The following is a 22,874-nucleotide window of genomic DNA, read 5'->3' as shown; positions in this document are numbered from 1 at the left end:
TTGCAGAAACCTTTGATGCAAAATGGAAGAAAGAGGGAGCCAGAGACCCAGTCCCACTGGTTTCCATGGTCCTTTGCCAGCGTACATCTGCTGCTGCGGCAGAGATGGGACTCTAACTCAGAGGAGAACTTTATGCTTTGGAGATCAGTCTTCCCAGGATGCCTCTCCACACTTGAGCACCTTAAACGGGGAATATTTCAACTGGAGAATATTTGCTTTTACTCTCATTCAGGCCGAGTCAGGCCTGTCTTAAATTTGGAATCATGTCCCAGTCCTGGTGTGCGCAAGCCATACTGCGTGTGGAGCTGGGTATACTGGTGGCAGTCCTGGCGGTCAGCGGCATGGCACAGATATATGAAAGAAGGGAAGAAGGGTCGTCCTGCTATGGAGGATTTGATCTTTACTTTGTTCTAGACAAGTGAGTGCTTCTACTTTCGGATAATCTCAGGAGAAGTTTGGTGCATGAATCATCAGAGTTTTTATTTGATGTCACAGGTGCAAAAGTTGTTGCTATAAAAAGCTACAGTTTCTAATTATAGTTGGGCATGTAAATAAAGGGTTTGTGACTGCAATAAGTGAACAGTGCGCACAAATGTGAACAACTTGGAAGCACGTCTTTATACTATACTTCTTATATTTGTGTTTAACCTAAATATTTTTATTTATTTTTGGGTTTTTTTTTTACAGTTTACAAGATAATTTTCCATAACTTAGAGGCTGGGACTTACATGCAGCTTCAACAAAATTTAGTGGCTGCTTTTTCCTGGTTTATCAAGATAAACCTTTCTGAAAACTTGCAACATACTTCCCTGCAATCTCCATAGAGCAAACTAATAGGTTTTGATGAATAACCTAAATTATTTATGAAAGTATCTTTCAAATTCCAGGCACGTTATTCAGCTTGTTCCACTAAAGTTCTAGAAAAAAACCTAGTGAGACTCAGGAAGCAAATCTTACGATTCAGGAAAGTAAGTAGTAAGTTAGGTAAAGTTATACCTACTAAGTCCTGAAAGTAATCCCTAAATTTCGGGCAAGTAATCAGTAAATTCGATGAAAATTGCTAAAAAAAAAAAAAAAAAAGATAAAATAAAGTATGTAGCAAATTTCAGAAAGTAACTTCTGAATTCTGGAAAAGTTTCTGAAAACTAACTCATAAGTTCATCAAATTCTGTGTTTTGAAAACGTTACCTCTGACTTTAAGATTTCTTAACACTCTGATATTATTTCAAGTTTACATTATGCTATGTTCTCTATTGTTTACAACAATTTTTTGAAAACCCTAAGTCTGCAATAAGGCATTTGTCACAGTTAGCTAATGTGCTGCTTCCAGTTGTTTTTCTATGTTGCTTGCCTGCTAAAATAGGAATTTGAAATATGAATGAAATATTGGAATGCAATAAAAAATGGACAATTTTATGTTTTTCCTTAAAAGTTTTTATTTAGACAGTACGCAGACTTACATAACTGATGATTTATCCAAGTACATCCCCCTAATCTACTGATTATTTTCGAAATAAACCTGCTATCTTCTAAAGTGCTAATAAAATCCAGCAGCAGATTCCTAAGTCCTTTAAACACACGAGGGTTAAATCACAACAGGCGATTAAATTGTCACGGAGATAACATGACCTTTCAGAGCGGATCCTGTGTCACATGACCTGGTTTACATCTCTGGGTTTAACAGAGAAAACTGTTTTTTCATCTCGGACAATAAAACTCACTGCAGAGACTCGCGTTGTCAAACTGCAGACGTACTTTCCTGACAGGAGCAGCAGCGTTTCTCTCTGCGCTCTGGGCAGCAGAACCCTTGCACCATTAGAGCCAGATGTTCCAAAGATCCCTGGTTTTTGGCGGCGTCCCTCCACTTAGACTCACATCTCTGGATAAATGAAAACATAAGGACGAGAGGCTGCCCAGGGTAGGCGCTGGAGCCGCTCAGAGCTCCAAATTTCCATTTAATTACTGACGTCAATATAATACCCTGCATTTTTTGTTCACTTTTTTCTTTTTTTTACTTGCACTTGACATTAAAATGCAAAGCAAAAGAGAGCAACAGCTAAAATCTTGTGACTTTGGCTCTAGTTTGCTATTTTTTTGCGATAGCAACAGTGAAAGTTCATAAAATTATCCCATGGTTTATTTGTAATGTGTAAACAGATATGAATATAGACCTATTGTTCAGCTCTTTAGCCATTGTGCAACATAATGTCACTGTTGTTTGTGAAGAGTAATAAAAGGTTTGGTTAATTTTCTTTTGGAAATGAATTGGGTGACTTGGATCATCTTGCAGATCAGGTTTCAACTCCTGGTTTTGTTTGTGTGGGTTTAGTCTTTGGTCTTTAAGTAGCTCACACTGTGGTTTCCATAAAGTGCTGTGTCATATCCAATTTTATAATTTATAAAATTGCCCAGAATGTTTTGTACTTTCTAGTTTTAATCAGTAGATCTCCACCTTGGCTGGATTTCCCCCCTGTATTTTAAAGAGCATCAAACTTGGTCTATCATATATTTTAGATCTGATGCTTCTTCTTAGGTCAAGTTTTTTCTTCTTTAAGTAGATTTTGTGCTGCCATGTTTCAGGACTGGACGGATAATTAATGAGAACAGAAACAGAAACACTCAGAAAACTCCACAACTTAGAAAGACCCTGAGAAAATATGGATATTTTCTTATTTGTTATAATTAACCATCTTGTTTTTCTGCAAATAATTAAATAATTTAATCTGAACTTTGGTCTAAACTACCAATCAGAGTCAAGCAACTGTCAAAATTCATTACAATGCATTCTACAGTGTTTGGTTGAGTAAACAGTTGGCTAACTACTTTAAAGTAATAATTTATTGAATAAATGATCAACTCTCAATAGTAACACCTCTGCAATTAAACTAATTGGAATATTTAATCGGTTTGTGCCTCATTTAACTTGTCAGTCTTTGAAAAAGTTTCAACTATTTGAATGTTTTGCGTCAGAAATATTCCCGTCTCTTATTTTTCTTTTTCTCTGCTCTGGACTTTGTGACTCAGGTCTGGCAGTGTGCAGTATTACTGGAACGAGATCTATTACTTCGTGGATCATCTCGCCCACAAGTTCATCAGGTTTGTGCGGAAAATCCAGCCAAATGAAATGTCACAGTTACCTTCTGTCATTTATTGTCTTTATTCTAAATGTCCCAGTCCTCAGCTGCGGATGTCTTTTATCGTCTTTTCCACTGAGGGACGGATCCTCATGCCGCTAACAGAGGACAGGTGGGACTCACAACAACACTCTGCTTTATGCGTCCGGCTCTGGTTTGAATTTTCGGCGTTTTCTTATTGTTTCCTAATCAGAGAGCAAATTCGAGAGGGACTGGAGGAGCTGCGCATGGTGCATCCAGGCGGAGACACCTTCATGCACAGAGGCTTTCAAAGGGTAAATAACTTGATAAACGTGTTGAATGGAAAAATCAAGTCCGAGTCAGAGGACTGACTTCAGATGTTTTCCTTTCAGGCCAGTGAGCAAATATACTATGGCACTGGGTATGGTGAGAGCACTTTTAAAATGGGAATTTCTCAATATTCAAGCATGTATCAGGACACAAAGAACCTGATGTCTACACAGAAAACTACCCTTTGGCTAAATTACATATTTTTCACATCTTAAACTCTTGATTTCTTCTTCTTCTTCTTCTTCTTAAGGCTACCGGACAGCTAGTGTTATCATTGCCCTGACAGATGGAGAGCTGAGGGAGAATCAGTTCGACCTGGCGGAAAGAGAGGTGAGGAAAATGACTCCGAGCTGAGGAGGAGGATGTTCCTGTTTTTCCTCTCATTTTTCAAATTGGACTTTAAAGTCTTGTCTAACCATTTAGGCTGGCAGAGCAAGGCAACTCGGTGCCACTGTGTACTGCGTTGGGGTGAAAGACTTCAACGAAACACAGGTGACTTCTGCCTGCCAGCTCATAAATGGATCAATACATTGTTAAATTGGAGTGACTTAAAGTGTTTGCTGCTTTAATTGACAGCTTTCCACCATAGCTGACAGTAAGGACCACGTATTCCCTGTGCATGATGGATTTCAAGCTCTGCAAGGAGTTATTGACTCGGTGCGCCACAATCCTGATTAGATCCTAGAAGAGCAAAATACAGAGTTTGTGATGTGATTAACTTCTTTTTTTAGATCTTGAAGAGATCCTGCATCGAGATCCTGGCTGTAGAGCCCTCAAGTATCTGTGAAGGAGGTGAGAAAAACAAAAACATAAAATGCTTTTTTTAAATTTTTATTATGAACATATACAGTTGGAGCCAGAAATTTACATACACTGAAAAAGTAAAACACAGAGATATTTTTTTTCTCACTGTCTGAAGTTAAATTAAACCAAACTTTTGTTGTTTTGGGTCAGTTAGAATTACCAAAATAATTTCTATTTACCAGAAAGGGCATTTTTTAGAGTGTGTGTGTGTGTTTTGTTTTTTCCCCCCAACTTTCTTCATACATTTGGTGAGAATCAGGGATAATTGTCTTTTCATGGAAAAGCTCTGGAAAAAATTAAAAGACCATTTAAAATGATCAGTTTCTCTGATTTTACTTTTTATAGGAATATTTTTGAGTTTTATTCTATGAACTTCTGACATGTCTCTGAAATTCCAAGCATTTAGTATTTGCAGAAAATGAGAAATGGTCAAAATAATAAAAAAGCTTCAAGTAATGCAAAGAAATCAAGTTCATATTCGTGTAGAAACAACAATACTAACATTTTAAATCAGGAAGGGTTCAGAAATCAATATTTGGTGGAAGAAACAGTTTGTTATCTTTAGATGTTGCTTCAATATTTCCACATAATGTTCTTTCCTCATGATCACATCTATATTATACAAAGCAGCAGTTCCTCCTGCAGCCAAACAGCCCCACAGCATGATGCTGCCACCAACATACTTGAAAGTTAGGATGCTACAAGAGTCTGTTGTTCCCGCAAAAGTAACAAAGGTGATCATGGCCAAACAGTTCCACTCTAGTTTCATCAGATCACAGGACATTTCTCCCAAAATGAGTGTCCTGCTCCATGTGTGCATCTGCAAAGCGGAGTCTGGCTGTTGATGTTTCTTTTAAAGCAATGGCTTCCTCCTCGCTGAAGAGCCCATGTCACCTCAGGACACGTTTCACGTGGATAATGATGCTCTTTGACTTGATCTGGGGTCTTTCTGCACATTTTAGACCAAAACACATTTACCTTTGGGTCACATAACCTCCTGCTCCTTCCTGAGTGTGATGACTGGACTTTTCCATAATGACTAAACTTGCATAAAATTGTTTAAACAGATAAATGTTCAAACATCCAGAAATTGTTCCTAAGGATGAACCAGGTTTTTGCTGCTGCACAAATTCTCTTCCTGACATCTCGGCTGGTTTCTTTTGATTTGATGTCAAACGAGAACACAGTGTGTTTTAGGTGTGGTCTTAAAATACGTCTACAGGTGATCTCTAATGTGTCTGTTGACCTATTTTTGCTTAAGATTTGATCCAAGTCATACAGACAATTATCTCTGATACTGATAAGATGTATGTTAAACTTCTGAATTTGAAGAAAGTTTCAAAAATGTTTTCTGGTATTTAGCTAAGAGATGTTTGATCAGCTTATTTAAACTTCTGGTTTTATTTACTCAAAAACGTTCACAGAGGTTATTTTTTCTTTTAGAAGAATATTTCTAATTTGCCATGTCCCTCCAGAAAACTTCCAGGTGTCTGTCAAAGGAAACGGTTTCCTTCACGCCAGAGACGTGCAGAAAGTCCTCTGCAGCTTCCGCATCAACGACACAGTGACTTTCAGTAAGTGCTGAACTTCTTTGGGATTTATCGCAAACTTATTTCAGTATAACTGTAAATATTTTTTTGTTAAATACTAAAACTGAGAGATAAAAAGCTTGAAAACAAAAACTATCTTCCTGCAGTGACTCATTCAAAGCCAAAGTATCTATAATTTTGGTAAATTTTATAAAAATGTTCTTCACTTTAAAAGATCTTATCATGCCTAATAACAGCTTGTAATGTGTTCAATTTTACTCTCGGCTCAGTTGTGGCTACAGTGCCACACAAAAGCAGTTGTTGCCCTTAGACGTTATGTTACAAACTCAAACTTTTCCGTATCTTACTGAGATTTTGTGTGTTGAATCAAACAAAATTTTCTAAAAATAAAAATCTCAAAGGTACCTTCTGGAGTTTTTCCACAAACAGATAACACATTTTTTGTGATATTTCTGACCATTCTTCTTTGCAAAATTGGTGAAGCTCAGTCAGATTAGATGGAGATTCAGTCAGACTGAATGTCCTGCTCCAGAGTCTCAGATGGATCTAAGCCTGGACTTTGACTGAACCATTTTATCCATCCTCTAGATCCCCTGCCCTGCATGTGTTAGGTTAACTAGGTTAACAGGCTTTTGCTGAGAAGGTTGTGCATTCATTTGAGTTAGGTGTGGTGCAGTGGAGACACACCTAAAATGTGAAGGACAAGGGATCAAGGTTAAAAATAACACATCTATTTTGTCCCATTGCAGCGCCGGTTATACGTTTATATTCATTGTCCTGCAGAAAGTTGATCCTCCACCTCATTCTCAAGTCTTTTATGACCTCTAAATGTTTAGAAACACAATTTAATCCAGATGTTTATTTAAGTATTCGACAAAAAAAAAAGAGACTGTCACTATAAATAGCAAGCTAAGTGTGGAAATACTAAGGATGAGTCAATAAAACTAAATAATAAACTCGATAATTGTTACCTAAAAGCACAGCCAATACTAAGTCTTAATCCTCGTTACATAATAGGCACTCTGATGTCTTTGACGCCAGTCTGTTGAACGCATTTTGACTCTCAGCATATGGATGGGCAGGGGCCAAAAATTCTTGGTGGGCCGCTGTGACGTTAGCCTTCCAGTTCTTTAGTCACCATCAGCGCCGTCGTTCTTTGCTTTGAATCGGCTGGTAAAGCACTCAGGACTTCTCAGATGTCTGCAGAGGAATGTGGAGCTCATCAGAAACCAGGGCTCTTTGCACACGCTAGACACTCGCTCAGCCAGGGTAAATAAGCCACAAACCCTCCCCTGCTTGCTTCAGTTTCCATCAGAACAGGAAGTCCAGAAATGTAATAACAAAAAAAAGAAAAAAGGATTGAAGCTTCTGTTTCAAGACGAGAAAAAAAATTTGAATTTGACTTTTCCTCTTCATCGCTGACCCATCCTGTGATTTTTTTTTAATCTCTTTGAGATTTAAATCTTCTTTTTTTCTGTTCCTGCAGTGGAAAGACCTTTGGTGGTGAGAGATACTTATCTTTTGTGTCCAGCTCCGGTTCTGGAGAGATTTGGAATGTAAGTGGGAATAATGTTCACAAGAAACACATATAGAGTAAAACAATAAGATGTAAAACAATAAGATATTATATGTGGCGCACCGAGTCACTGCTTGTGCTCGAATTTTTGTTTATGCATGCTCATTAATGACACCATGAAGCTGACTCACCTCTACTTTAATCTAAAGCAGAGTTTAGCAAATTGTGAACAGAAAAACAGCTTAAAATTTTAAAAAAGGATAGAAAAAGGCTAACTTAGCTTCTCTGCTGAAATACATGGATCAGGGAATTAGATTTTGTGTGACATTCCCAACACATGCAGCTTAAAATATGCATTAATCGTGATACCGAAACAATGCCTGGGATCAGAGAGAAACATACCACGATTTAACCCTCCTGCAGAAATGAAAATAAACTAATTAGATGACAAGTATAGCACACAAATGCATTCATTTGGTTTTGTTAAGTGGATCCTTTCATTCATTGATGGAAATCTTCCCTTTTTCCAGGTCAGCCTCTCTCCATGTCAGCATGAATAACGGCCTCAGCTTCATATCCAGCTCTGTCACAATTACTGCCATCACCTGTGTAAGTACAAAAGAAACAAAACTGGTTCAGATCATTACCTTCTGGTTAGATGTGAACAACAAACATCAGCTACGCAGTGGACTTCTCCCCAGTCTTTACTCTGATTTTTTTTTAATTCTTGTATAATTGTTGTTTTTGTTCCATATCACGTTTACTTGACGTAAAGTCTTGTCATTTGTTTAACTGTTAAGAATCAAAAGCACTGCAAAGTGAAAATTGAAATCTTCTTTGCAGTCCGACGGGACCTTTGTGGGGATCGCGTTGCTCATCCTGCTGCTCTTGTTCACCGTTATTCTGCTGTGGTGGTTCTGGCCTCTCTGCTGCACCGTGGTATGAAAATAGCCAAGAATAAAAGGACATAAACGGATTTGCTTTTGCAATCAGCCGAATGCTCCATTAATTAATTTTTACATGCTAAAGTAACGGTTTTAACTCGTTGCAGGTTATTCATGAGCCACCTCCTCCTGTGATTGAAGACCTCTCCGTAGGTTGATTTCATTTACACATTTAAGTCACAATTAAATTCATTCATTTTAAGTGTCTAAAACACTGTTTAGGATGACGAAGACGGTTTTCCAAAGAAGAGGTGGCCCACTGTGGACGCGTCGTACTACGGTGGCCGTGGAGTCGGGGGAATTAAGAGAATGGAGGTAAAAAATGTTGAAAATAACAACACACGTCTATATAATATGAGAACTCCTTCTGCCTCGCTGTTTAATTACCCAACAACAGCAAGTGATGTGGTTGAATGGTAAAGACATTACAGTTTTAAGTGTGATGTCAGGAAAAGTGGGTCGTTATGTGGCTTCACAGTTTTAAAACCGGTCACGATTGTATATATTGTGAAAAAATTGGTCAATTTAGTCCATTTTAGATGTTATGAGACCAAAATAGTCCCAACATAAAGAACCGGCGAGCTGTTTCTTCTCCTTTTATTCGTCCACCGAGGAGGCGGCCTGTCTGCAGGACCTCACTCAACCCGCCCAGGCGAGCTCCTGTAAAGTCTGTATAGTGCTGGAACACTGAGAGTCTGTAGAGGAGGAGGCCATTTCCTGCCTTTTCCTGCCTTTGCTAACACAAAGATTAAAGCAACAAAAAATGTCTACAGATGTGGTAAAAAACAAAAGAGAGATTTTTTTTGTCTCATCTTTTTAAAAATCAAATTTCTTGTTTCAGATTATCAATCAAATGTTGGACAAATTTAACGAGAGGAAATAACTAAACCAATCTGGCTAGAGTGAAAACGTTCATAGCTGTCAACGTATATTAATGTCATGTAGGTAATTAATCACTCTCTATGAAATTAGGATCTAGTTCTTTAATTAAATAATAATTAAACAGAATAATTGAATATGTTATTCATTTTATAACCATTTATTTATGTAAAAATAACACGAAGACAAACATAAATAAATGAGATAAATTCTACACTAGTTTTGAATAAAAGCTTTGAGACGTAAAGTTTATCGCTCTCTCAAGAGTTTAACTTTAGGGCCTTTCTCACAGAATATTTGTCCCAAAGTCGCTCTGCTCAGCTACTGCGGAAATCTTAACACGACAGATTTGCTTTTGCCCAAAATGTTCTTGGTCTGGTTTGTTTCGGTGTGTCTTTTGGGAGTCCCTCACTCTGAATCCCTTTGAGACTGAATGGGACACAAAGAAAGTAAGAAAACAGGAAAACATCTAGTCGGCCTGGTAAATCGTCATGGTGATGCTGTCAGACTGCTCGTCTTTTCTGAGGTCTGGATGTCCTGGAAATGACATCAAGTCATTTATAATCTGGAGAATCAATTTAAAATTGATCCAGATCCAACAACACTGGAATATTGTGAAAAATTGTTGCACATAAAAGAGGAGGTAATGGTGAAACATTTTTTCCCCTCTTTCCTCAATGAGCTTTCTTCGACAAAATGTTGACTTCCTTCACAACATCTGAGAGGCAGAACTGCAGCTGGAAAGTGTCAACAAGAACCCTGGTGGGTTTTACCTGTTAGTGGTTTGTTGGTCACTTGGACTTGCCGGTCATCGTTGAACCTGCAGTTATTTAGTCTGTCCTGTGTTCGTCCATCACTGTGCGGTTTGGCTCATCCGGCAACAATTATGTCTGGAGGATCATCATGGCTGACACTCCATCCATCCAGGACCTTTACAGATCTAGAGTCAGGAAAAGAGCAGCTCCGTAACATCTCTGCAGACCACACACATCCTGGATACAAACTGTTTCAACGTTTATCTTCAGGTGAGCCGTTTCCAAAAATCAGGCGCCAGAGAAGCTGCGTTTCCATTTCAACTGTGTGCAATACTTAATCCACAAATGTAAAAAAAAAACAAGATTTTACAATTGCAGTCTTTCCATTAAAAAAGAAATACAATTAAAATCACTTGTGAATAAGTTTGTTCTCTTGAGAAGTCATTAAAAAGTATGCCACGCAATCATCCTCCAATTACTTTATTTTTACATTGGCTGTATGTTCTGCTAACACATTTCCTGTTTGTTACAGATTTGAAAATTAAATGTCTTCCCATCTGTTTATTATCTAGCAGCATATGTACTTCAGCTGAGAGAGAAACTAAATACAAACCCAACAAAGAAAGACAGAACAATCCGCGGCAGAATAATCGCAAAAGTAACGAAAAGAGGACACAAGTGAAAAGATGGAGTAAAACATTCCACGTTCAGACTCCTTGATGCGGTGTTCAATGTTGTTCATAATGCTTAAATTACCAACGTTAAATCAAAACTGGCTTCACATTCACAGATGAAACACGTGGCAGTCTTTACCTCAATCCTCAGCGTGCAGGAAGCAAAAGATGAAAGGTGGGAATGAGATCAAACAGAAGAACAATAAAGCTGCCGTCATGGAGTTCAGCACTCAGGTCCATGCTGCATGAAACCGAGTCACTTTGTTGTTGTGACCGGCACAGAGAGCTAGACTGAGGCCATCTGGACAACAAACACCACTGAAATGTTTGCAAGGAGATGAAAAGTTTTACTGGTCTGAGATGCTGATTTAGCTTATCTTTTTTTTTTTTTGCTGAACAGTTTGACATAAAAAAAATTAAAAAAAAAACCTCTTTGAGAAAGAGCAGCGGTAAGGAGAGAGACTGAAGGAACTCTGCCTCCCTTGTGTGTGTCTGATAAATCATGCAGAAGCAGGATTATGTCTGCCTCCATCGGGACGGTTCGCTCAAAAAGAAAGACGCTCTTCATTCAGCGAGCAAAGCTCTGGAGTCAAACAACTCCAAACACTAAAATGGAAAGTATGCAGAGCTTCATTTATGTGCTCTTTCTGCCAAGTCAAAGCATCTGTGGCTTTTTGTGTGGTAGCTGAAAGGGAGTGAATTTGACTAATGAACTTCCAAGGCTGTGTTGACAGCGCTGGCTTAGCTTGTTAAATTCAGGCTCACTCTTGACATGTTAGCCTCCTTTGCATCAAGGTAAAGGCGAACGCTGAAAAGAATTGAGACGAGACATTCGGGAAGTTTGGCAAGGTAGCCCGTTTATGCTAGTTGCTTCTCTGTTTAACATCAGCTGTGAAATAAAGTTAGTGTCGAGGAAAAATCACACATTTGAAACAATTCCATGGAAATTCGCAGAAACAAAGGACTGCCTGCTTATGTTTTGACTTGTGGATTTCAGCAGAAATGGTTTAATTAAAACCTTGCAGGACTTTGAATGGTTTCTATGGAACAAAGCAACATGACACAGCAGCAGTGGTTTCATGCAACAGTGATGCCTGAGTTCAATTACAGCTTCTCCGACCCCAAAGGTTTTTCACCAGCCTTTATCCTCTTTTCCTATAATCGGCTGATTTAATTATTAAAGATACTCTGTTTTCTCAAGACTGAAAATACTCTGAGAAAACAGAGTATCTTCAGTCAGAGGCTTCTTCAGATTTGCTGTAATGCAGACTGCTACAGGAGACCTTCCACCTTCAATAACTCTTTGAAGAATCTGAATTAATGAGCTACAACAACATTTAATTTCCCTCTGGGATTAATAAAGCCTTCTTTTATTTTAGAATTGTAATATTATAATTTGTTCTGTCTGCCTCTTTAATTATCCATCCATCCATCCATTTTCTGCTGCTTATCCGGGGTCGGGTCGCGGGGGCAGCAGCTTCAGAAGGGAGGCCCAGACTTCCCTCTCCCCAGCCACTTCTTCCAGCTCCTCCGGGGGAATCCCAAGGTGTTCCCAGGCCAGCCGAGAGACATAGTCCCTCCAGCGTGTTCTGGGTCTTCCCCGAGGCCTCCTCCCTCACGTCCCACCGGGCACGTCCCACCGGGACCCCTGAACAGAGCAGCGGCTCTACTCTGAGTCCCTCCCAGATGACCGAGCTTCTCACCCTATCTCTAAGGGAGAGCCCAGCCACCCTGCGGAGGAAACCCATTTTGGCCACTTGTATCCGGGATCTCGTTCTTTCGGTCATGACCCAAAGCTCATGACCATAGATGAGGGTGGGAACGTAGATCGACCGGTAAATCGAGAGCTTTGCTTTTTGACTCAGCTCTCTCTTCACCACGACGGACCTGTACAGCGCCCGCTTCACAGTAGACGCTTCCCCAATCCTCCTGTCGATCTCCCGCTCCCTTCTTCCCTCATTCATGAACAAGATCCCCAGATACTTAAACTCCTCCACTTGAGGCAGGACGACCCCACTGGCCCAGTGAAGGCACTCTACCCTTTTCCGGCCTCGGATTTGGAGGCACTGAGCCTCATCCCGGCCGCTTCACACTCGGCTGCAAACCGCTCCAGTGAGAGCTGCAGATCACGTTCCGATGAAGCCAACAGGACCACATCATCCGCAAAAAGCAGAGATGCGATCCTAAGGCCACCAAAACGGATCCCCTCAACACCTCGGCTGCACCTAGAAATTCTGTCCATGAAGGTAATGAACAGAATCGGTGACAAAGGGCAGCCTTGGCGGAGTCCAATTCTCGCCGGAAACGAGCCCGACTTACTGCCGGCTATGTGGACCAGACTCTGACACCGGTCATACAGGCACCTGGCAGCCCGTATAAAAGGGCCCAGTACCCCATACTCCCGGAGAACCCCGTACAGGGCCCCCCGAGGGTCACGGTCGAACGCCTTCTACAAGTCCACAAAACACATGTAGACTGATTGGGCGAACTCCCATGCACCCTCCAGGACCCTGCTGAGGGTGTAGAGCTGGTCCAGTGTTCCACGACCAGGACGAAAACCACACTGCTCTTCCTGAATCCGAGGTTCGACTATCCGACGGACCCTCCTCTCCAGGACCCCTGAATAGACCTTACAAGGGAGGCTTAAGAGTGTGATCCCCCTGTAATTGGAGCACACCCTCCGGTCCCCCTTTTTAAACAGGGGGACCACCACCCCAGTCTGCCAGTCCAGGGGAACTGCCCCCGATGTCCATGCGATATTGAAATCTTATGATATTGTAGAGTCGTGTGAGCCAACACAACCCTACAACATCCAGAGCCTTAAGGAACTCCGGGCAGATTTCATCTACCCCTGGGGCCCTGCCACCGGGAAGCTTTTTGACCACCTCGGCGACCTTGTCCCCAGAGATTGGAGAGCCCAACCCAGAGTCCCCCGGCTCAGCTTCCTCAACAGAAGACATGTTGGTGGAATTGAGGAGGTCTTCGAAGTATTCCGCCCACCGGCCCACAACGTCCCGAGTTGAGGTCAGCAGCGCACCATCCCCACTATAAACAGTGTTGGTGCTGCACTGCTTCCCCCTCCTGAGACGCCGGATGGTGGACCAGAATCACCTCGAAGCTGTACGGATGTCTTTCTCCATGGCCTCTCCAAACTCCTCCCACGCCCGAGTTTTTGCCTCAGCGACCACCCGAGCCACATGCTGCTTTGCCCGCCGGTACCCATCAGCTTCTTCTGGAGTCCCACAGGCCAAAAAGGCCCGATAGGACTCCTTCTTCAGCTTGACAGCATCCCTCACCGAAGGTGTCCACCAACGGGTTCGAGGGTTGCTGCCGCGACAGGCACCAACAACCTTGCGGCCGCAGCTCCGATAAGCCGCCTCGGCAATGGAGGCATGGAACATGGTCCACTCAGACTCAATGTCCCATACCTCCCCCAGAAAGTGTTCGAAGTTCTGCCAGAGATGGGAGTTAAAGCTCCGTCTCACAGGGGACTCCGCCAGACGTTCCCAGCAGACCCTCACTACACATTTGGGCCTGCCAGGTCTGACTGGCTTCCTCCCCCACCACCCGAGCCAACTCACCACCAGGTAGTGGTCAGTGGACAGCTCCGCACCTCTCTTCACCCGAGTGTCCAAGACATACGGCCGCAGATCCGATGAAACGATGACAAAATCGATCATCGAACTGCGGCCTAGGGTGTCCTGGTGCCAAGTGCACATATGGACACCTTTATGCTTGAACATGGTGTTCGTGATGGACAATCCGTGACGAGCACAGACGTCCAACAACAGAACACCACTCAAGTTCAGATCGGGGGGGCCGTTCCTCCCAACCACGCCCCTCCAGGTCTCACTGTCATTGCCCACGTGAGCGTTGAAGTCCCCCAGTAGAACAAGGGAGTCCCCAGGAGGGGCACTCTCCAGTACCCACTCTAAGGACTCCAAGAAGGGTGGGTAATCTGAACTGTTGTTCGGCCCATAAGCACAGACAACAGTCAGAACCTGTCCCCCCACCCGTAGATGGAGGGAGGCTACCCTCTCGTTCACCGGGGTAAACCCCAACGTACAGGCGCTGAGATGGGGGGCAACAAGTATGCCCACTCCTGCCCGGCGCCTCTCACCGTGGGCAACTCCAGACTGGAAGTACATTCAGCCCTTCTCAAGGGTTACAGAACCAGAGCCATGCGTCGAGGTGAGGCCAATTATTTCTAGCCGGAACCTCTCAGCCTCGCACACTAGCTCCGGTTCCTTCCCTACCAGAGAGGTGATGTTCCACGTCCCAAGAGCCAGCTTCTGCAGCTGAGGATCAGACCGCCAGGGTCCCCTCCCTCGGCTGCCGCCCATAGCACAATGCACCCGACCCCTTTGGCCCCTCCGACAGGTGGTGAGCCCATTGGAAGGGGGACCCACGTCTCCTCTTCGGGCTGAGTCCGGCTGGGCTCCGTGGGTAAAAGCCCAGCCGCCAGGCGCTCGCCCTCGTGCCCCACCTCCAGGCCTGGCTCCAAAGTGGGGCCCTGGTGGCCCGCGTCCAGGTGAGGGAACGCCAGATCCAAGGTTGTTGTGCATCATAAGGGGTCTTTGGGCTGCGCTTTGTCTGGTTCCTCACCTAGGACCTGTCTGCCTTGGGTATCCCTACCAGGGGCATAAAGCCCCAGACAGCATAGCTCCTAGGATCATTAGGACACTCAAACCCCTCCACCACGATAAGGTGGCAGCCCGAGGAGAGCTTGCCACCTTATCGTGGTGGAAGTTGCTCCAGAGTGGGCAACTTCCACTCTGGAGTTGCCCACGGTGAGAGGCGCCGGGCACGAGTGGGCATACTTGTTGCCCCCCATCTCGGCGCCTGTACGTTGGGGTTTACCCCGGTGAACAAGAGGGTAGCCTCCCTCCGCCTACCCCCTCTTTAATTAATTAGGTCATTTACGATGCATCATATTAGAATATATGTCCTAATCAGTCTCGTTTGTCAGAATAAAAGTACCTAATCTTTAAGCCGATATTAAAAGTATTTTTCATCTGGTTTTTAAAAATATTTTTAATTGGTCTGATGTAATATTCTACTATAAAATCATGTTTTCATTAGCTGTAAAAGGAGAAAAAAGGCATCTGTATATAATTAATGTAACGTGTTTTGCTTGGTGATAGCTCTCCTAAAGTAAATAGGCTTTTCAATAATATTCTAAGTTATTAAATGAGTCTGTATCTAGTGATTTTATGTCTGCCCTTGTGTTTTCAATCTATTTGAAGAACGTTTTTCTGGCTGTATGAAGAGTGCTCCATAAACAAAGTTCTGATTGAACCCGATTGATGGATCTCGGGGCCATAAAATCTCCATAACAGCTTTCAGTGTCAACGTTTCTTTGGGGGGAAAATATTGCATCAAAATGTGTCTTGTGTCCCACCTTCATAAACATGTGAAGTTTAACTGGAACCATGTGCTGTGGTCAGATGAAACAAACGCTCCAGGTGGGGTCGTCTGTAAATAAAGGCCGTCCTGTTGAGTTCAGACCTTATGTTTACTACGTGTTACTACAGGTTTTGCTAACCAACACTTGCAGTTTGTTGTCGTTTTCATCTCAAGTGGCTGCTCTACTTTGCTTGTCCGTCTGTCCAGGTCCGCTGGGGAGATAAAGGCTCAACTGAGGAAGGAGCCAAACTGGAAAAAGCCAAAAATGCTCGAGTTGTGATGCCCGCTCAGGAGTACGATCCGCCTCCACCGCGGCTTTATTACCACACAAACAAAACCATCCGATCCCAGAAGTGGTATTCTCCCATTAAGGTGCTCACTCACTTTTTCCCCACCTTCTGAACTGAAGTCAGATTTAATTTATTTATTTTCCTCCTTTCACTGCAATTCAAATTTGCTCCTAAATACAAACCCTGGATTTGGGTAAATGTGCTTTTGTCTTCTGAGTTTTTGTGTTTGCTCACAACAAAGTTTCCTAAGACACCAGAAGTGAGAAAATATTTTGGTTTTAGTGCTTTTGATGATGTGTTACTAGGAAGTAGGTTATAAAATTCTGTTTCCTCCAATATTTGTCAGCTGGAAGGATGGAGGTTAACAAGATCCAGACTTGAACTGAGCCAACCCCTCGGAAAGGAATCTGTGGAGTCTGTTATGTTTTTAACTGGTTGCATTCGTTGCTTATCTGTCGCTGTTTGTTATATAAAGCCTTCCACGCCTCACCCTGAGCTCAGTCCTTTCCTGAGCTCAGGGTTGGACCTGTTTTTCCTCTCTCTCTTCTTCATAATATTTGTTTTTCAAAAGATTAATGGTACAATGAAATCATTTCAGGTTATCTGACAAAAATAAATAACTTAGCAAATAAAAGCAGTTTTTAAAACTGAATGGCTGCTGGCACATGACGACTTTTCGACATTTTGGGTTTATTTTGGATAAATACAAGTTATTATACCTGTGAAACTATTATTTTTATCTTTGTAATGAACTCCAAGTTTAGTGTAAATACAACACAACTTTGTTCCTAAGAGACTTTTTAATGCCCTTACAATACTGTGTTGGAACCATTACTTCTTAAGTCAACAAACTTAAGAAGTAATGGTTTTCAGATGGAAAATTAATTTTAAAAAATCATCTTAAAGCTGCAAAACTTCAAAAGAGAAAGCTCAGAAAACTACTGATCATGATCATAAGATTACTATAATATTACAGAAGTGACAGATGTCATCTTTTTCCAGGGAAAACTGGATGCTCTGTATGTGCTGCTGAGAAGAGGCTACGACAGAGTTTCAGTGATGCGACCTTATCCTGGAGACAAGGTGACTTTAGTTTTCTACAGTGAAGCAAGACAAGATGTGAAAATAAATTCAAGTTCTGTAGCAAAACAAGTAAACCTAAAAACACCCACACGGCGAGACTGTGGGTAACTTCAGCGTCATATTTGAGTTAAATATAATTTAAATATAATTTAAATTAGCCTTATGGAAGCTGCCATTGGGAGATGATGAAGTAATTTGGACAATGCATTATTGTCTGGAGGAACAGGCCTGCAGAAGTAATCAGGACTCCATGCAGTCTGGCTCCCAAAGTTCACAGAGTCTGCATGGCGGAGTTTTCTTTTATGTCACTCACTAAAAAGAAAAAATGCTCTCTTTCCACTTGCAAATTTTGCCAGTCGCCCTGCAACAGGAAATGTAGGAATTTGTGCCCAGTTTCTCGCCCTCATAAAGCTAATTGTCCTTTCGTCATTAGTCGTGCAGCTACACATTTCCCCGTTTGCTCTCTGCGCCTCCATCACAGGGTCGGTGCATCAACTTCACCCGGAGCCCGTCCTACCCGCCTCCCCGCTACCCCATCTACAACCAACCCTCCACGCCTGTCTACACGTTACCGCACAGGTGCCAACGGCGCCCATCCGACGACTGCGAGGACCTCCACCTGCCCCCATCGCCAACCTCCACCCTGCCGCCTCTGCCGTCGACCCCGCCCCCGTCCTCCAGCAGCCCCTCGTACACGCCTCCTCCCAACAGAGACCTGCCCCCGACGACCAACGCCAGGCGAAACTCAGCGCCGCCGTCTCCCACGGGCTCCCTGCCTCCCCCACCTCAGGGCTCGCCTCCATGCAGAGCCCCTCCGCCCTCACGCCCGCCTCCGCGACCCAACCACGAGATCAACTGAGGACGCAAGAATCTCAAAATTTCACCCACAAATCGCTGAAATCGTGTTCGAACGAAAATACATTGACTTTGCTCCAAAAAAAACAAAAAAAAAAGCACATAAAACATAAAATAGTGATTTCTACGTCAGAGAGTGTAAATAAGAGTTGTTTAGATGTTTCTGTTTAGTTTGTCTTTTACGTTAAAAAGCGCTTGATGAAACAGTCATTCACTGTTTGTCAGAGTTTTAAAATAATCATGTGGCCGCAGCCAAAACTGTTTGGAGCTGCTTGAAATCTTAAAGGCAACCAAAAGTTGCATAAAAGGAACTTGGACAATATTGCGTTTGTATCTCGTGAGTAAAATACAAACCTGGAGTAAACATTCGGACAGTTGACGTTTCGCTGGGATCTGAGGACATCAGAAGGAATTTTGAACTGACAGAGGGCACATAAATGCAAAAACCACTGATATCCTCACCTGAGAACCTTAATATCTGCCTGCTGACGCTACTAGCACTATTTGTTGTCACCTTGCCATGAAATGTGTTGTGTCCTCATCAATTAACTCTGAGTTCTTTGTTTAACAATTCTGTGTTTTCAGCAGAAAGGTCGCCTTTGCTAATTGGAGAAAAATCCGTCTTCTTTTGCCTGCCTTACTCTCTGATATTCTACAAACAGATATTTTGTTTATTTGTGTCGTGTTAGACTTGGTGTTTCCCTCAGATTTAATCCCTCACTTCTTACTTCTCATGCAGACCTCCAAGTACACAAATCCTTCTCTGTTAGATCTCACGCAGGATGGAGGAGAGGTACCACACTGAGACCGGATTACTAAAATAAAACGATTAAGTATATGTAACTTTAATTAATTTCTGATCCCTTTGAGTGACAACCTGGAGGTTATCTTTACAGGTTTTCATTTCCTGTAAAGTTAAACGTCTTTCTCCGGAGAGTGAATCTGTGACTGACCCAGCAGCAGATCTGAAACCTTCGATTTGTTCACTGTGCAATAAAATTTTAAATAATTTGCCTGGTTGACTCACACTTGATTTTTTTGTTGTGTTTATTATTTATGTTAAAAATCTACTACTTTAGGTCGTATTTTAGAGCTTGTGTGTGTCTGTGTCTGTGTGTGTGTGTGTGTGTGTGTGTGTGTGTGTGTGTGTGTGTGTGTGTGTGTGTGTGTGTGTGTGTGTGTGTGTGTGTGTGTGTGAGGTAAATCTCCTGAACTTTGACTTATTGAATGTGAGCAGAATAATCCCCAGATGTGGGTGGCTGGTCTTATGATCAAAAGGTGCAGCTGGTAGTGTATGAAAAGCCGACTGTCCCAGGTTTTTATAAGGTGACTGTGTATTTTCCAGCAAGTCTTAAAATAAACCATTTTCACAGCTTTGCACTTGGAGGAGAGGGTCTGGATGAGAATGTAAATCAATTTACCAGAAAGTGGAATTAGATACGTTCCATCCGTCTCAGAAGAAGACACTGCTCTTTTTGAGGAGAGCATCGCTGACCCCTGACCTCGCCCTAATTTACCCTGCATCCAGCTGCTCCAGGTTTTAAAGCGTCTTCTGATCCCAGCAAAATTTGTACAAGATTTACACATTCCTCATGCGATGGCAGCAAGCTAAATCCATCAGGCAGGAAGGATCCGGCTGCTGAGAGTTGAGAACAATTATTATAAAGGGCTTCTTATTCATCTTTAATTGGAGCACAAGTTCTCCAAACTCTTTGAGTATTATGGGACATCCTGGGAATTTTGACAATGTCCTCCTCATGTATTCGCTCTCCTTGTAAAAATGTGCAAACCGCCTTAAAATAAAATAATATTATCCAGTAATATCATCTAATACAGTGCGCATTACAATAGGCGCTATGGAGGTATGTACTTGTACTTGTATGTACCTGCTGCCAAAAAACATGATGTTCCCACATCCAAACTCCAAAGGTGATAGTTTTTTGGTTGTTTTTTTTTTAAGATGTTTAGGGATTTGTTCTCCAACCTTGGTGTGTGTTTTTAATTTTGGTCTCATCTAACCAGACTATATGCCCTCAGTATTTCACTGGTTTGTTTGCAAACAAACTTTGAAGATGCTTCAACAGGATTTTTCTTCAGGAGTGGAGTCATGCGCACTGAATGTGAATTGAAGTGCCAAGTGCTCAGTTTATTGTTTTCACTGTAAATGCTGTCCTTCAAGTTCTGGTCTTTCTATTGGAAAACTTTTCTGATTATTTCTTGAATTCTCAGTCAGAAGTTTTGAGAGTGACCAAGTTATAGCAAAATTATTATTATTTCTAACTCTTATGGCTCCAACAGTGCATGAGGTTTGAATTAAGCTCAAAACAAACAAGGATTGATATGTTTTGCAACAAACCCAATCCCTGTCATAAGATGATTTTCTCAGCAAAAAATAACTTCAGATGATTGTAAATTATGATTATCTTATGATCTAACTTACTTTTTTTTGGTAGATGTGGATTACTTAGATTTCTATCAAGTGGTCTGTTCGCCTGATTAAAATTATATCAACTCAGAAATATTTGTATATTCTCCCTGTCACAAAGGTAAAAAAAAATCTTGCTTTCAATATTAATATATTCAATAAAATGCTGAAAATGTTGATCTGAACATTTTAATTTTACATGTGAGAAAAAACTGAGCCCTAGCTAATAAAGCTAATAACGGATCCATTTGGGAAAAATGCTCATCTTTATATTTTTTGACTCCAATCGATGCTGTAGAGTTGGAAAATTTGGGCTTTGAAACAATTTCTTTGTTAATTTCCCTTCTAGAAATAATGTTTCTATTATTCCTCGTTCTTGTTGAACATCTTTTCTTTTTTTCCCTCGGAGGGAAACAAAAAGACATGAAAAAAAACAAGAAACGTTTTACTGGAGTTAAAATATTATGTAACAAGCCACAAAGCAGACAGTCAGCTGACTCTTATTCCAGTCAGATTTCCTAAAATAAATCCTATTACCATGTGTTTTTCCAATATGTTTTTCATATTCAGAAATGCCTTGAAAGACACTCAGATCTGCAGTTGTGATGAGCTCACAAAAAACAGAAAACAACCCCTTCCAGAAACAGAGGAAGAAAGCATCAGAAATAAAATTTTAATTCTTCCAGGATGTCAGAAAATACGAATGGCGACACCTATGATAACAAAGACAACGTCAAACACTACCAGCTGCATTTGAGCTCCATGAACTCAGTATTTTACTGACAGATGAGCTGCTTTGTCACCCCTTCTTTAAAAACAAAACAAGATAATGATTCAGTGCATTGTGTAACATTAGAAAGAGAAAAAAAGCGTCTCATGACTTTATTTCCCTGGAGAATCCTAAAAAATGTTCCTAGCTTGGCCGGCAGCGCTGTCTACCTTGGCTGCACAAACTGTAGGGATGAGCACATTCATAGATAGTTGGCTGCAAAGTTCAGGGGTTGATGAGCAACAGCGTGTAGGAAAAAATAATAGAAGTTGAAATTTATGTGAAGAAAAAAAAAACGGCGTGATTATCTATTCTTTGTGAAATCCAGTCCACTTTCTAGTTTCCACGCGCTCGTCTCCAGAAGATGAATCTCTCTGAATGCTTTGCTGACTACTGGGAAAACAAGTGACTCATGTTACTATGCAGGAAGGTTTCCTTTGAACATCATCAGTGGCTCAAATTGGTTTGAACTAGACTAAAAGTGATTTACTGAGTGCAGTGGACACTTGGATCGGTCGTTTCTTTCCATTTGACCTCAGGAGACTTCATTCTTTAAAAATCAAAACAAGACAATAAAAACATGCTAAGAAGAAAGAAAATGACCAAAAAATTGTGCCTTTCAGACATAGCTTTTATAAAAAAAATAAAAAATACTTAATTGTACTTACACAAACTTAGCTTGCACTCAGACAATGAAATATATCAAAAGCTTAAAATGTTCCAGAAGTTTTAAATGGCAACACAAATGCACTTTTTAACAAAATCTCAAATATTTAATATAATCAGCAACATGGTTGCTTTCATGAGGGTAGATGCAGAAAAACCTGCAGTCGTCCTCACTTTGTTTGCATCCAAATGGACGCTCCTAAAAGAAAATTGAAACAAAGAGCGTCGCAGAAAAAAGCTGTGTGGAAGGATTCATAATTTCCTGTGAAAAATGTGTCGCCACCAGAGCAGAGCTTGCTCAACATCAGCGGCAGTGGAAACGCTGTTGAGAACATTGAAATGATGAGAAGCAAAGAAGCAGCTGTGTCCAAAGAAAAAATTAAAAAAACATAAAAGAAGAAACGGATTCTGCAGAAAGTAATAAGTCTGACAGCAGAACCCTGGTGCCGAGATATTTTCCCTCCCTAATCCAACTTTGAATTGTTTAGGCCAGATTCGATTGTTCAACATTTTGTTGATTTTTTTTGCTACCACTTGTTAGCAAAAAAGTTGTCGCCTTGCAGCAAGAAGGTTCTGGGTTCGATTCCCAGCCCCGGTCTTTCTGCATGGAGTTTGCATGTTCTCCCTGTGTATGCGTGGGTTTTCTCCAGGTACTCCGGTTTCCTCCCACAGTCAAAAAACATGACTGTCAGGTTAATTGGCCTCTCCAAATTGCCCCTACACACTCACAGCTAGGTGAGTGTGTGGCATGGTTGTGTTGCCCTGCGACAGACTGACGACCTGTCCAGGGTGACCCTGGAACGTTAGCTGGAGATGGGCACCAGCAACCCTCC

At 41.7% G+C, this 22,874-nt stretch overlaps 1 protein-coding gene across 1 annotated transcript; it reads left to right on the top strand.

Annotated features, from left to right (window-relative positions):
• The first annotated feature begins 116 nt into the window (after window positions 1-116).
• antxr1b (ANTXR cell adhesion molecule 1b) lies at window positions 117-19,196 on the top strand. Its single transcript, XM_008424143.3, has 18 exons — window positions 117-418; window positions 3,025-3,096; window positions 3,175-3,246; window positions 3,328-3,409; window positions 3,488-3,521; window positions 3,676-3,755; window positions 3,849-3,917; window positions 4,002-4,082; window positions 4,157-4,217; window positions 5,705-5,803; window positions 7,266-7,335; window positions 7,826-7,904; window positions 8,139-8,234; window positions 8,347-8,388; window positions 8,462-8,554; window positions 16,161-16,325; window positions 17,246-17,326; window positions 17,808-19,196. The coding sequence occupies exons 1-18, from the start codon at window positions 264-266 to the stop codon at window positions 18,183-18,185; spliced, it is 1,809 nt and encodes a 602-aa protein (XP_008422365.1). The 5' UTR covers window positions 117-263; the 3' UTR covers window positions 18,186-19,196.
• Window positions 19,197-22,874: the final 3,678 nt, after the last annotated feature.

Source organism: Poecilia reticulata, chromosome 12, assembly GCF_904066995.2.
Source record: "Poecilia reticulata chromosome 12, P_reticulata-male-v2, whole genome shotgun sequence".
Lineage (NCBI taxonomy): Eukaryota > Metazoa > Chordata > Actinopteri > Cyprinodontiformes > Poeciliidae > Poecilia > Poecilia reticulata.
The sequence above is the reverse complement of the archived record's forward strand: the minus strand, read 5'-3'. Positions and strand labels throughout refer to the sequence as shown.

Coding starts and splice junctions, on each gene's coding strand:
- antxr1b (XM_008424143.3), top strand. CDS start 264: ATGTCCCAGTCCTGGTGTGCGCAAGCCATACTGCGTGTGGAGCTGGGT. Junction 419..3,024: donor CTTTACTTTGTTCTAGACAA/GTGAGTGCTTCT, acceptor TTTGTGACTCAG/GTCTGGCAGTGTGCAGTATT. Junction 4,218..5,704: donor CTCAAGTATCTGTGAAGGAG/GTGAGAAAAACA, acceptor ATGTCCCTCCAG/AAAACTTCCAGGTGTCTGTC.